Source organism: Varroa destructor, unplaced genomic scaffold (assembly GCF_002443255.2).
Source record: "Varroa destructor unplaced genomic scaffold, Vdes_3.0 BEIS01000006.1, whole genome shotgun sequence".
Taxonomy (NCBI): Eukaryota; Metazoa; Arthropoda; class Arachnida; order Mesostigmata; family Varroidae; genus Varroa; species Varroa destructor.
This window is the reverse complement of record NW_019211459.1, coordinates 27531732-27547655: the sequence shown is the minus strand read 5'-3', so window position 1 is coordinate 27547655 and position 15924 is coordinate 27531732. Positions and strand designations below refer to the sequence as shown.

Genomic DNA, 15924 nt, shown 5'->3' with positions numbered 1-15924 from the left:
AAAAATGATGTTCGACATTTTGAAATACTTCCTTTCCGCTATTTACTTCAAAAAGACATCGAAAATCCTCCCTCTTAGGGGGTAAACTCATTGAAATTTCTTCTGATCTAATTTTCGTGCATTAATAGGAGTTCTATAATAATTGTTTCTGCTCAAAAAATCCTGCATTTCCGGCAACAAGTTTATCTGATCATTTCTGTCTTCAGATTTTCAAATTTCTGAGTCTGTTCTTAAGCAATGCAAAAACGCCTCGCCTTACCTGTAGGTCGCCTCTGTGCATTTAACTTTTCAGTACCTTTCCACTATTGTTTCAGCCCCTTTTAGACTTGGACAGACCGGCAGAGGTTGCAGTGAGAGCATATGCTGCCCTAACCTTTATTCTCTTTTTCAAGTATACTTTAGCATTTTCATGGTCTATCATCATTTATGCTAGAACATAGATAATTGTGTTTTCAAGTCTGCCAAACCACTTTTTCATATCCGGAGTGACATACTGACACTCTGATATGGCTCTTGGGAAGACAGTGTATCATCCTGACTGTCATGATGATAGAGAAACTCTCATAGTCTGCTTTTCTCTTCCGCTTTTAGGTTTCAGGACAATCTATTGGGCTCTTTCGAGTTGAAATTGCGCTCACGATACAATATCATTGTTTCATCAGGGTTTTCGGGAAACAAGGAGTGAGGTAAAGAAAAAAGAGCAGCCTAAAAAACGAAGCAACTTTTTTCTAATCTATCTTATCCGCTTAAGGTCTTAAGTGCCTCAAAACTAAGTACAAGGGAACACGGTTTTTTATTACCTCTCAGTGTCTCGGCCACCACCAAACAACACACAACCATAATGACAGAATTGTTATGACAAAGAAGGTGGTTTACTGTAATTATAAGGTACGAGGACGAACGAGTATCTACGAAAGATATGCTTAAGCCTAGAGATAAAGCAGAACCCTACCCGAAAAAGATGATTATGTTTGATGAATTAACGAATGCTTGAGAAAACAAAACGGTGGACAACGATCTATTTTTTCCTTAGTTGTATAGGGTAAACGAAGCTGTGCCACAGAAAAAAGGTTGATAAACAAGACAAAGTAATCATCTACCACCACAAATATTATGAACCATGCATGACAAAAGTGGTTAGAATCGCAAAAGCCTAAGCAAAAGGTTACTTTGTACCTACCTCATTACCTAAGCCTCGTATCGAGGGACTATCACCTTTTTTTATGAAATAGTGGTGACCACTAGCAAATAAAATAGATAACTATACATTTGATAACGATGAGAACCTTACCCAGATGATCGGGTTCTTCCATATAAGATTTGAAATTTTCTAGTAAGATGAAATAAATCAATTGGTTGAGAATTGGAAGAGGTTGAAGACAGTAAGGATGAATACAAAACGAATAGATTTATTGCTAATTATCCCGACACAGCTTTGCTTGCCATTTATTTATTAATTCAGGTAGGTTAGCATTTGCATAAAAAACAACGGACGTTTGGCGCTTTGTTATAGAATATCCGGCACTAGATTATACCTTTAAAGTATTAAGCACGGTTCTTTGTTGTATAGAATGATAGATGAACATATGCAAATAGAGCTTGGTGGCGTTGAACGCTTATCGCAGTTTTGATTGAATATCCTGCTTATTCTCCGATTGTTCATAGTGCAAACTTTGATAATCGCGATATTTGCTTTCCGATTTTGGTGTTTTCTGATTCCTTCGGATGACCACACTCAAGACTATGGGACTCATTAGGACTTTGGTAAAGTATAGATAAATTTAATCCCATTTTTAATAGAAAATATAGTCCGCTACATTTTGCGGAAAAATAGCACATTTACCGAAAAGAACAGTTGAACATAAGCTGGGCCGCTTATACCGGTAACTGGGTAATCTTTCAAAAAAGATTTTTAATAATTCGAAAATACAAAACAATTAATTAATCATAGCAGCAATGAAATAGACGGCATTACCAAAATTAAGTAGCTTCATTAAAGTAAAATTTGAAGCATACTTTAAATTAAAAAAAAGTAAGATTTAAACTGCGGTCTGGGTTTGCGATTCCAGCTCGATCTTTATTTAATTTTTTTATTTCAATCTTCCATAGTACTCATTAGTGTAATGTTCATATTTTTTTACTTCTATTATCTTCATGATCTCCGCTTGTCTCATTGTAATCTGTTTCTCAGTCATTATCGTCGCACCGTGAGCAGCATAATAATAATAAAATATAGTGTCGAAACTCAACAACGTTTCCACTGTCTCCATATTCTTTTTATCCATCTCGTTATCTTCATCCATTTACCTTCAGTATTACCATAATCACGACATGTTTCGCTTTTATTAGGCTTTTTCAGCCCGACCCATCGGCCTTAATTCTTCTTTCTATGTCTTGCTAAGTCATCATATATAGCTTTGACTTTAATATTTACGAGTAATTATCCTGTTCCGCGTTCATCTTTTAGTCTTCTGCCTAATATTCACCTCTCTCTTCAAACCTCAAGAACGCCCCTTTTAGAGTTCGTATCTAGACTTTGAGTCTCTGATCCTGAATTTCAACAACTTCACCATAGACCATCTTTTCGACTATTTCAGTGCGCAAAAATAATCTTCATAAATTACCAAAACGTAGTCTTTCGATTTCTACTTATTCTTGGCTCTATTCTCCGTTTGACCCCCATAATTTTATGCTCAGCGCTCGATTCTGCGAGTTTACCCTCACCGAGTCTTTTTCTTCGTTTCCACATACGTTTCTATGTATCGATATTCGATCAAAAATTCTTGTTGCTCCTACCATTAAAATCGGGATACAGGTTATTTCCATCGATTCTTAAAGCATTTCGAACTACAATAATGCCTGTTGTTCATCTTGTCATCACAGTAAACAGCATTTTAACTGTTAGACAAGCGCAGCATCATATGATAGTCATTATTCATTTTCATCAAACAGGGGTAGCTTACGTGCCTAGACTCGCTACCCAATATTCAGCCCGATGTGAGAGAGCTATACCAATATCTATTTCACACAAGAAATAAGTCCGTATTTTCTTCGGTTATATTAAGAATAATAACACGTTTTTGTTCCGTAGGTAAACGGCATCGTCATTCGGTTGTGTTCCTGTTTTACTTCGTACTCCAGTCTATTCGAAAATTTCGTTGACGACAGATCCATGATACACACTAGATGCTTATTTTCTTTCATGCCCCTCACATTAGCTCGCGTAGTACTTGATACCTGTCTCACTCTCGCTTTGTCTGCCTTTAAGTTTTTCTGCGAGAACACAATCACTCCCTGCATCCTGTTCGCTCCTACTTTAGACTTTTTATTTCGTGACTACCTTCAATCACCGGAACTTCTATAACCTCTTGTTTCTAGACAGGCCTGACTTTTTTCTGACGCTTCATTCCGCAGTCGTACACAACCAACTTTGCAACCGATTCTTTCCGCGTGATCGCCCATCCATCAAATATTTTATTTGTCTTAATACGATTAGTCAGTTGAATAATTCGGCGTCAAAAATTTGATGGGGCCAGAAAGTGTTTCCGCCGTTTGCCTCTATGAGCTGCGCGTGTGCCACCTTAAGGAAGCATTTGCTTAGCATACATCAATATTTACTCACAAGGAGTTATCAAAGGAAAGACCAAATTTTACGACATACCGGCGGAAAGTGCACTGTCTCGACAAATGCCAGACCCCAGATTTCGATATATCTAGCTATATGAAAAATGCCACTGTCATCAATAAGAGGATCACATCAAGAAAACTAAGTTTTGAATGCGAGGCATTTGATGCCTTGCTTGTGCAGCTTGTCTGCCCTTGTCTCTTTACTGCATTGCTCGCAACGGCATCGCCCAAAACCTCCTGCACCTAATTGAGTCTCCCCATTGGAAATGTTTGACGAATCATGTTGTACGGTACATCATATTTTCAACTACTAGAAAGTTTCGTCTTTCTCTCATAAAAAATATACTTTATCCCCTTTACTTATTATATCGTATACAATCGTCTTATACGCTACTCATAGGGACTAACTGCACGCACTATCTGCCCCCCATTTTACCAACAAAAAAAAACCTAACCTGCGCACTGCAAAACTGCGAAAGCTGTTTTGGACGGTCCCTGTATTATTATCGCTTTCAAACAATGACGCATTAGCTATGTTATTAGTAAAGCACGCTGAACGATCCTAGTAGGAAAACAACTTAAATAACGCCTGCATTGTTTGTATACTTATTGCTATATCATTCAGAATAACGATGCTTCGTAGGGTTTTTCTTCACTGTCAGTTTGTCTACTTGCCATATTGCCAGTTGCTATTGTACGAGGCCTATGAGGGTAGTCTGTTAAACAATAATATATAATGTTAATTTGTAGTGTTCGCAGGCGACAATTATAGAATTACGAGAAACGTACAGCATATAGATCATAGATGTCGTGGCTTTCCTTAAGCAGCACTCATTTGATTCATGTGTATCATTTTGAAAAGATATTCCAAGTTAGCTACCTAGCCGATAGTTACCTTACATGATTATTATAGGTCATAGGACGTCACGTTAGCCTTTAATTGTTTAGTAAAACAAAATAAAATTATTCTACAGTAGTCAGTTACCGAATCATTCGATCCATTCATATTATAATAGTAATCATAATAATTAAATGTCACAATCGATCATAAACATCTGCAGCCAACCATGCGTTTTCAGCCGGGTGTCTCACATCACATCTGCTTTGCTATACACACATACAGAACCACGCTCTCATTCTAAGTAAATATATATAATATGCTCAACGATTCTAACACGCTGATAGCGCAAGGCGCAGCATACGCATATTCTGGGACTAGTGGTAATAGACGAAAAGGGATCTCTGTTTAGTGGCTTTCAACGAGGCGTGCATTTCCTGGAGGAACCGTAGCTTTAGGTTCACCTCCTCTATATCATTTTAAGTTTTTCTTATATACCACAGTTATGATGAATATTATTATTAATAATATTATGTTATCATCATCATCGTCATTGCGACCAACATCATCCTCAACAGTAGTACTATATCTGCATCAACACAGATCAGTTCTCTATATCTTGCATCATCTCGTCATAAATCATTTTTTTTTATTTTCTCTTTTTTCTTTCCCTCGTAAATGAGGTCGTCGTCCTCGTCACCGCCGTCAGCATCGCCATCATTGAGTGCAGCAATATCTGCTTGTTTCTGGTGTGTATGTGTGTTTGTGTATTGTTGTTAATTTGTTCTTTTGCCTATCTGTGTAGCACTGCGCTCCCATATCTGCTGATAATGGCTCCTATCGTTAAGGCTAGTTAATCGGCCCGTCTTTCGTGATGTTGATAGCGCACACAAGGTTTCTATCTCATCTTTGTCCGCTATGCTAACGCTACTAGTGCTGCTAAGACTGTTCAAAATGCTGTGAAACGTCGGTCATATTTGTATACTATGCAAGGCTATTTGTCTAAGTGTGTGCGCGTATCTGTATTTGATGATTTTTATGTACGCATATATAAAGTATTGTATCCGTCCTTATTTTCTTATTTAGTTACTCGCATGTTGTCTCTACTGGGGACGGGATTCTTGGTAGGCTGAAGCATAACGGCAGCGTCACAACTGATTGTGAAAAGGATGGTTTACTCAGGCGGTCTTTTCTCAGCGTACTTCTTAGTGAAGTCTTCGGCATTCTTCATGAACTTTTTACGATCCTTGGTAAATTCCTCGGCGAGATCAGTGCGCATCGGATGTTCCGGCTCAGGTTCGGCAACGAGCGTAGCCAATTCTTGCAGAACCTAAACAGAACAAATTACGTCAGTACAATGCTCGAAATTTTAATAAATACAGGCATAGCCTACAATTTTTTCAAGATCTAAAGTAAGGGTACATTAAGTGTTATTTAACTTACCCGTTCGACCTTTGTGGCAGGTTTCCACTTCTCAGGAAGGATAATAGGCAGACATACGGAACCCTCTGCATCTACATTTGGATGGTAAATCTTGGTGAGAAACATCAACCTTGGCGGTTTGAACGGAAACTCTGGCGGGAACTGGACTTCCACTCGAAATGCCCCTAAACGCATCACATAATACGCCGTTTAATTATATCTCATATGTATTCGACCCCACGAGCAGTAGAAATCTAAGGTCAAAACAGGATAATATAAACAGATCTCTAGAAAGGTTTACTTCTACCATTTCTCTAGATAAACGTAAGCAGTCTTTGGAAGTGTGATCGAGGACCTCGTTATTTTACATACCGCTACAGTAGTTACAGAGGTATGTTTCTAAATTCAAAAATCTCATTCAGTAAAACTTATCGTCAGATTTAAAAGCAAAGGAAGGACTTTTTTAGTTTCGTTCGATATGTATGTCAATAAGATACATAAACGAATGGACTTATATATTAAGACAATTTCAAGAAGAGCGAAGTGCAGTTTGTTGCCGAGAAATCTGTATATAGTAGCTATTGCACTAGGCTACCTTGCTTGAGTACGTCTGTTTTCTGTTTTTTTTTTCACATATAACCCCTACGCCATGACAGCTTTTGCATAATGCTTAACTGCTATCACAAACCTTGACGGTAACCTCAGCCTACTTTCCTATCGATCCGTATCGGCAGTCTATGACCTACATTGGCCGTCTACCAATACAACCCCAACCACTTCATGTGGTAATCGTCGCCCGAGGGCCGATTACATTTTACCGTCGAAACTCCAAGGTCACTTTGTCGCTCTCTGTCCATAAATTTATATATATATATATATATTGATAGCAAAAGTGATGTCAACACAACGCAAAACATTACTCCTGAGTACGAAGCGCCAACGAGTATTGTATGTCTGAGTAAACTATACACTAGACGCCCAGTTTGAATAGGAAAACTTCGAAATCCTTGCCACATACATTAGCCGCGTAAAGTAATCATGCTATTAATCGAAATGACAATTGATCAATTACAGTCAATAATTATGAGTTCTCATCTGTTATCATTCGATCTGCAAAGAATAGTGATTAAAACTATTAAACTATAAGTTCTTTTAGGCAAATTTTACCAACTAATTAGACAAAAAATGGGCCAAACCGATACATTTACCTTTGTTGTAGGGAGGATTTTCAGGCACAATGAGAAGGTTCCAGAGTAAAATATTTTCGTCGGACACCTGAATATCACGTACAACCCTCATTGGAGAGCTCCGCAAATCGGCGAGCTCCTAAAATTGTAATGATATTATTTTACCTTTTTGTGGCGTAACGTCATCTTAGACTAAGACATCAGTTTTCACTTTCATAAAGAATTTCCATGCTTAGATTTACACTACAGTAGCTAAGTGCTACAAATGTTTTTATGTTAACTGCCCTACATTCATATTGTCGTTTGATAATTCTTTGTTAATTTTGTAAGTTGTACCCAAGTGTATAAATATCCAACGAATCGTGCGATAAATATTGCATTTTGGGCCTTAATATAAATGCGTTCTAGAATAAGCTCAAGATAATACGTGCGGTTGAACCAATATTTAATCCTATCCTTTGGCTCATCATATATTTAAGTACTTCAAAGTTGGCTAATGTGAATGAATCACGATGATATTCTGGCTGCATCATTACACTTTTGAGGAAATTCGGTGACTGACAAGATACGAGGTAAAACTATCGCACTTGATTAAACTAATAATTATACTAACTTCCATTCTGTCACAAGCGAATCCGCCGGACTCCGAGACTGAATGAAGTTCTAAGCTCATTGGATTAGAACTATCTTTTCCTTCTTCCTTATTTCTTAATATATGTTTAAGATACTCTTTATTTTTTTTTTTTATAAACTCTTCCCATCAATCTGACAGTTTCTGGACAGACCTAACATTTGTATGCTCATATGTAATTTCTCTATTTATGGCTTCTCAAAGTAAATCTACAGTGATATATGGTTGCCCACCAGTTGCCTTCTTAGGGTATGGAAAGCTTCTTGATAATACGGGCTTAGTTTAGAAAAATAAGCAGGCTAAAGCCAACATTAAATTTGCCTAATTCTGGAAGTAATTAATGCATGGCAATAAGGTCTGGCATTGTCATCAAAAAACCAGACTGTGGTTTCAATTTACGCTTTGAACGTCATGTTTATGGTCCGTGAGTTTCTTGAGAAACTTGAAATAACGGACTGTATTCATTGTTTCATTTTTGGCGAGTGTCTCATAATAACAGATGCCCCTGATGTCCATTGCAAGTACTATTATTACCTTACGCCTGAACCACTCAATCGAACTTGGTTCCTCTTTATGGCGATGTCATTTTTTTGCCTGGTCGCCTTCAGGCTGGCGGTAGAGATTGAGCTATGCCTTGTGCATGGCAAGCGTACGCTCCAGGCGGATTTGTGCTTAATTAAAAGTTCACAAATTGCGGGTTGAATATACCGCACGCATTTTCAACATGCCTGGAGTAAATTCACGGGTAAGCCATTTTCAGTATTTCGTTACATGTGAATTACCAGTTTTGCCCAACAGAGCTCTTAAATTTCTTAAATTAAACTCTGCTTCCGTGAAAAGCCACCTCGATCGCGGCATATTTTTCAGATTATTATATCTGGTCACTTCCTTGCTGTAGACCACCGTTTTTATTCTATTCACACCTTCCTATCGTTTAAAGTCTTTCTGCTTAATACCTTCTCCAATCTAGAATGAATTTTTATAACGCTGTGACCTTCAGAGGAATAACAACTTCACCACTGGGTGTTCATTTTCCAGACTAAAAGATGTTTTTCCCTCAGAATTTTGTTTGCCTAGGGTACAATCAAGCAGTATTCATTTAAAGCTTTCTAGAAATATTTGCAGGTCACATATTATTTGCTATCGACGGGTAGTTTAAAGGCCACCGAATTCGCTTGTAACGGCCTAATATAAATCGCACACTGCTATCATGACCATCACGATACTTCAATAAGGTATCGTTACATAATGATTAACTTAACTAATATTTACCAATATCTAGTAAAAGATAATATACTACAAAGCTTTGCAGATGTAATGATAAAAACAGGGAACTTAGCATTAAATTCAAAATGACTCAGCCAACTATAACTTCTAAAGATAATCATTGAATTTTAATAAATCTTTTTCGACTGATTTCAGTATAGCACAGAACGAATATCCATTAGACTAAAGCACCTGCCAAACCCCACCTGGCCGAACATACACGATATTCATGCACTATATAGTACAAAACAAAATCAAGCTGCACATTCCAATTTTCGAAATTATACTATAGAGCTGGATGAAAAAACGTCAACAACATGGCTCGATTAAACATTTCTTTATAACAGTATTTGTTTTTCTTAACAAAATGGAAGCGCCTGTTGAAGCGATACACTCTATTCCAGTCATTTTATGATGCTTGCAATGAGGTTAAGAGGATTTACTATTAATTACCCGCCCGAGTCGGCGTGCTGCTGCCATTACAAGAACGACGGGGAACCCGTTTTATAAACGGGCGACCTTCTGAACAGTCGACAAAGCCCGAACGTACACTACGTCACGTACAGTCTGATACACGAGATCCAACACTCTTTGTTCAGGTCGTCTCGTCTCTTTCCGGCACTCTCTGTCCTCCTACTTAGCTTCCGATTTCGCAGCACACCTGATAGACGGGTTTACATCACAATGAACAATTTAGTAGGGAGCACAGTAGAAAATTGCTGGAATAACAACAGACACATATATTCACGCACAATTATTATTCTGAAAGTGCTAATCGAAAAGTCTATTTGAGAGGACTAAAGGTTGTGAAACTCGTTTACTCAAAACAATTCTAATCTCGGCTCGAGCTGTTGCCGTGGGCTGTAGCTGTTGCGATTCCTTTAGCATCCCAAGCTTGGTCTGACGCACAGAGTGGATGCTACCTAAATGCGCAAAATAGTCACGAATTACGATAAGGTAATATCCCGAACGCCCATAGGATTGACCTGTGTGTGATACTGCACCACGAACGCAGAGACCAGGCTCCAGGTCAACCGGGACTGCTCTAGCTTCTCTAGATTCAACGATCCTATTCGGCTACTGCACATAATCGGTTTTGCCAATAGTCAAATCGAGCAGCACAATCACGAAAAATTACCTTCCACAAAGAGTAAAGGGCCACCACCTCCGGATGTGAGTACCCGCTCTCTCATCACAGTCAAAGCAACTGTCAGCGGCCGCTAGAATTTTTGGGCGCACCATTTTAAAATTGGCGCTCACAATGACTTGAAACTTACTTTGAACTACGTTTTGTCAGGTGTCGCCCGAAACCATCGATTTGAAGTTGAGGTGACATTTGTCTATAAAGAAATCATGTGTTATATTGTGTTGGAAGCCTTTGTGAGAAAGATCGCTTAGAATCACCCTCTACATCACTTATTTCAAAGCGGCCCGTTTCTACATCTAGTTCCGTTTTTTTGCAACAATTCTGGTCAAGATCTTATATCTCCGGTGTGCTATAGTTACGTGCTGCAACCGGCCAATGTGTTATATGATGCGGATAGAAGATTTAGAAACATGCTCATAATTATACGTATCTCATGTCGTTTAAACCACCTTGGTCACCTATAGTAATCTCTAAAACGTATTACTTTCTATTGAGATGCCTATTAGCCAGTGTTAGAAAAAAAGGGTCACCAATTGGCTAAAGTGCCAGTACTTTTTATAAAGACGAAAACGCAATTAAAGAAATTTATGCTAGCATGAAGTTTTGCGAGGTGATTTTATGGGTGATGTGTCAAGTAATTTTATCGGTTTAGATATAAATTTTTTTCATTTAATCTATTACTACATGGTCTTACCCTGAAGGTTAGATGGACTTTAATCGGTAGTTGAGTAGACGGGTGGCCGATCTCATTGTAGTTGTATCGCAATAACGGGCGGATTTCAGTTCTCAGCGAATGTTGATGTTTTGGGGAGTTAGTTGCAGCGATTGATGTTTGAACAATTACGTGCACTGCAGTGCAGACACAACGTTACTTCTACCAAAATAACTATTGTCAACTTGAGATTAATTTAGGGGAGGCATTTCCGGTTTTGGTTCAAGTGTTCGTGAACAATAATAATTGGTTTTACGGTTCCAGCGTGCGTTGTTGTGCCTCTTAGCCCCTTTTTCTTTTGCTGATGTTTTTACACTATGTATCGATAACGCAAGACTATTTTATATGGCAATTTTCTTACTGTTGTGGGATTTACTGCTTAGCAGTTTCTACACCGAGACCCCTCGAATAAAGCAGAGAAAGCTTAGTTAAAAAGATATAATGTACACGGAGGGATACCTATACATTTAATTCATTGATATTAAGTAGTGCTTGCTTTACAGCTTAACGATTTGTACTGGATTGTACATAACTTTAGGTTCGAACCTGGTGTAGGCGGACTCCATTTCGTGCTGGAAACCAGCTGATGGATGATGAAACTTGAAAGACTGAGATTATGCATAACTAATAAAAAAAATATACGACTAAATTTTAATCATGTGCTGTATTGGTAGGCGCGTCTTATGGAAATTGCACTACTGCATATAGTGTTACAATTTATATTAAATGACTGGACCGCAACGTAAAACATTCAACCGTGTTAGCTCTTTTGCATTATCAATTCCCCTGCTGATAATAATATACCTCCATACAGTACGATGGCATTTAAGGGCACCGTTTTTTAACCAGTAATACAAGATAGTATGTTTGGTTAGGAAGCGATGATCCGAAATATCATTACCGCCTTGCATACGCAAAAGATACTACCGTTTGATAGGTTTCTCTAATGACTCAAATTGAGAATGCTTAAATTTCCCACAAGCCGCTGGCATTTTTTTAAATTTTAATTAAATTTTATTTAAATTAAATTTAAATTAAATTTTTCATTAAGACCTTTTCCCTAAAAATTAATAGATTTGATTGCTTTGTAACCTTTGGTACGTGTAGATCATTTATACCATATACTGTATTCAGCATAAGGTTATAAAAGCACTGTTCTAAGGCTTAACGTTATTATTAGATGCTGTATTATTTGTACCATCAGACAGCGCTTCAAAATCTCTTGTGTAGTTGGATCCATATATATTTTTTAAATAAGCAATTTTTATTTCATATAAGCAGGGGCTGCCGCATCGCATGCGTTCAATATTTTGAGTTCCTTGTTTTCTTTAGTGGGGCTTTACCGTAGTACGTTTATTCAAATAAGGTTTAGTAATTATGCAGTCATTGCTAATTATAACTTATTAATGATATTGAGTGATCAAACCTAGCTATTGAACCGAATAGTTTTTTTTGTAATGTTGTTGCATACAATAAAGAATTTTACATTATAATCTTCACTTCTCGTACTAAAGGCATATAACCAATCCCGTATTAATAATTCGAATAACGCAACCTAATTGATCTAAATCAACGTTATTCCTCATATATTGCTAATTGTTTTCTATTTAATCCACCACGTTAAAGTACGATAAAGAGTCTGAGTGATGTTTTCCGTTGGCAAGCAGTGTTATACCTATACAAATGTTTTTTTTTCTTGGTAAATGGAGAATATACCGAAGATCCATTTTGTGACACAAAGCCAGATTAATATACTCTTGAATTAGTCTATTCGAATCAAAAACTTTTCATGCATTGCATGTGGCAGTTGCTCTTGGTACTCGAGGTTCTTTTCCTCGACAGCGCATATTGTCTCACTTGGCACTACTGTACATACATTCAGAGAACAATATATAGAAAACAACTAACTCAAAAAAAACATGAGAGGAGCTCCTCTCCGATAGAACTTTATTTTTTTCACCGTGTTCATTGCTGCCTTAGCAGCTCGACGGCGCTGAGGATTTATCACCGAATGGTAACAGCCATTTTCACAAAAATAGTGGTCGTCGCCATCTCATGGTGAACCGTCCTCCATGTCGTTGATCGTCGACCATGCGAATCACGCGGGCGACGGCGTTAACGGCAAACAATGATTTAGTCAAAGAGACCGAATCCCATGTCCTCGTCCTCTTCCTCCTCCTCCTCTTCCTTCTTATCCTCCTTCTTTTCTGCCTCGGCGCTGGCGGCGGGGGCCGCGGCTGCCCCACCAGCAGCGGGGGCACTACCGCCCGCAGGTACCGAGGCGAGTTTTTCTGATCCTTCTCTGATCAGTTCCTGTATGTCCTTGCCATTCATTTCACTGACAACCTAATACAAAAACCAATGGAACAAGGGAAGTTAAAAAAATGCACAGCGTATGTTACTAAAGATCTTGAGTGTTTGGGCAAAAATTATTCTATACGATAGACAACAATTAATATAGGACAGCAAACATTGAACATGATGTTCGCCCACGCTGATTTTTATCCGATAGATACAACACTTTTTTTTTTAACATATTGGTAGCATTAAAATACGGTTGTCGTTGCAGGAAGCAAGCATTCATTAAGTTATGTGAGCGCTCCGTAAACCTAACACTCTAAAATACCGTAGAACTGATAATACGATAAATTATCGTATTATGCTAAGATTAATCTAGCGGTTAGTTACTATATTTGAAGGTAATTTTTCCCTTGTCCTTTTTTCGATTTCTTGGGTTTTTTTCTATATACTCGCGGCTATCCATTTCATTATTAATTACGGTATTTAGCAGTGAACCCCGGATTAGTGTAAGTTGCACTAATTCTTCTTAAAAATGAACGTGGTCATAATTATCATTTTATGAGTTCTCAAATAGACATGCGTACTACAGTGATCAAGTAACGCAAGCGTTGAGATAGTCGTGACCAACTGTGTATCCTGGAAATCGATGTCCTAAACTCAACGGGTATCGTGCATAAAGGCGTAGTCAGGCACTCCTGCTAATTTCGACCGTGAGGTTAGGTTTACTTTCGCAGCATCGTACAACCAACAGACTCTGATGGAGCGCTTTGGGTGTCAAAGATGTGCAATGCGGTTATTTTTGGAAAAGACATTTAAGTGCTTACTAAACACGAACACAGTCTAACACCATCCACAATTTTCATGCCATGAAGCAGATCGCTATAATGTCCCAACAGTATGATAGCTCACCTGTCATACACAATGACAAGTCAAAAACTACGACGATAGTTACCTTTTTGAGCTTGTCCTTGTCGACCTCGATACCCACAGAGGACAGAATTTTTTCGATATCAGCAGCGCTGGGGTTCGCATTACCCCCGAGACCGGCGAGCAGGTAGGCGGCGACGTAACGCATCTTCAAAGTAATCGATGAACATCATCGCGATGTTATTTATGAAAATTTTTATTATTGGCGATTGCCTAAATACGAAGGATCGTTTCAGAATATCAAACTGCTATTCAAACTTACTCAAAATGTCTTGATGGATAAACTTTTTGTATTAAAATTTGTGTTCACGTAGGTCAAGCCTGGTTGATTAAGCATGTACTTGTCTACCCGTGTTGCAACCTAGACTTACACAGCAACATGATTCCGCTCCTAGAGCTAACGATAATGTACACACGCAGTAAAATATCAGGTGTTCGATTTTTCCCTAGCACCGTCTGATTGTTAATCATGCGGCAGAAGCATAATTGCTAGGCCGAAAAACATCAATACTGTCTGCACAAAGGTGTAAAAAATTACACTCGGCCAACAATTCCCTGGCAAAGCACTTTAGTGTGGCGCCAAAAAACGCCGATATGAACGATATTTGCCGATTGCAGAGACTGTCGTCGGCATCAAGATATTTCTGGCATTTATCCGATTGTTCTTCAGCAATCTCTTACAGGTAACCTACATCCGTACGGTTGGCGCAAAATGGCATCTGTGCATTAGTTATTTAATACGTTATTTTTAAAGAAAATCGGTCTTACCACGTGGCCAGCCTTCATAGCTACATGACTACAATTCAATATGATTATAAAATAGACAAGTCAAACATCTAACGTTGAGAAAAATTCCCAGTGAAAATGCACCACACACTGCTTGAGTCTCATAGGGAATTCACCAATGCACAAATATCGGTAAATTTTTTATAATTTAACGACTTACTTTTAAGTCGGATACGACACGAAACGCGACCGCACAAAGGTAACAAGCAAAGAGGCCGAGAAATCGAAACTACTCACCCAAAGCTAGCTCTGCAGACTAACCCGAAAAGGAAGTTCAGCAAAGGCGCGCCATATTGCTCTTCACTCAAAAAGTGCGTAAGTTTAATTTTTTTTTATAGCAACCAAGAAGGTGCTACTTACACTTTTTAGCTGTGTGCAGTGAAAGAAAACTTTTGTTTCAAGATTATCTGGAAAAAGGCAAGTTTCGCTTCCGGAAAAATTGACCGTAGATTTGAAAGAAAAGTATGGCACATATAGTGCGGATATTTTTTTTAATTTTATACTTACTCCCATAATGTTATTTAGTAGAGTTAAGTTTTTTTTTTATATAAACCGTGTTGATTTCTTAGTAAAAGCTTTGATGCAGATCGTTTTAATTTGAGTAAATGGATATAAGAAATTACTTTCTTTATTTACACAAACTGTATAGAAAAATATAAGGTAACTTAAAACGCGAAAAGATATTTGCGTATTTGTTGAAATATTTGTTGTGAATATGCAATAGTGCCAGATTACGACTGAATGCGGCGAAAGTGCCTCTAATGCCCCTTCAGTGGAAAAAAGCGTCCGACGTCTTATTACTGACATAGAACGGTGTGATAAAGCATTAGAGGTTTACACCTCATCAATGGCCCTGCTATTGCCTGTCCGGTCTTTTTTGTGGCCTTTGACAACAGACACACAATATTTCGCAAACGATTACATAATTTTGGGAATATGAAAATTCTATGCGTATTAGAAAGAATCGATTTAACTGCAGGCGTTTCAGTTTCAAAAGCCGCTTCTACTATGTGTAGTTTGTAAATCATTATTTATTCAAGTTAAATATGCATTTGTGCCTGATTTGCCCGCTAAATAGCT

At 38.1% G+C, this 15924-nt stretch overlaps 2 protein-coding genes across 8 annotated transcripts; both read right to left on the bottom strand.

Annotated features, from left to right (window-relative positions):
- Positions 1-2038: 2038 nt before the first annotated feature.
- On the bottom strand, positions 2039-10959 carry LOC111252904 (ubiquitin-conjugating enzyme E2 L5-like). Of its 7 annotated transcripts, none has more exons than XM_086992153.1 (5): positions 10813-10959; positions 9425-9632; positions 7096-7213; positions 5909-6072; positions 2039-5795 (listed from the first exon to the last, which is right to left on the bottom strand). In XM_086992153.1, the coding sequence occupies exons 2-5, from the start codon at positions 9449-9451 to the stop codon at positions 5640-5642; spliced, it is 465 nt and encodes a 154-aa protein (XP_086848279.1). In that variant the 5' UTR covers positions 9452-9632; positions 10813-10959; the 3' UTR covers positions 2039-5639. The 7 variants fall into 7 exon arrangements, with proteins under 7 accessions (XP_086848279.1, XP_022667272.1, XP_022667275.1 ...); XM_022811537.2 differs by lacking the exon at positions 10813-10959 and adding an exon at positions 10110-10279 and having other exon boundaries at positions 9425-9690; XM_022811540.2 differs by lacking the exon at positions 10813-10959 and adding an exon at positions 10110-10279.
- A 1779-nt stretch (positions 10960-12738) lies between these two features.
- RpLP2 (ribosomal protein LP2) lies at positions 12739-15098 on the bottom strand. The gene is made up of 3 exons (XM_022812492.2): positions 15005-15098; positions 14084-14206; positions 12739-13176 (listed from the first exon to the last, which is right to left on the bottom strand). The coding sequence occupies exons 2-3, from the start codon at positions 14204-14206 to the stop codon at positions 12964-12966; spliced, it is 336 nt and encodes a 111-aa protein (XP_022668227.1). The 5' UTR covers positions 15005-15098; the 3' UTR covers positions 12739-12963.
- Positions 15099-15924: the final 826 nt, after the last annotated feature.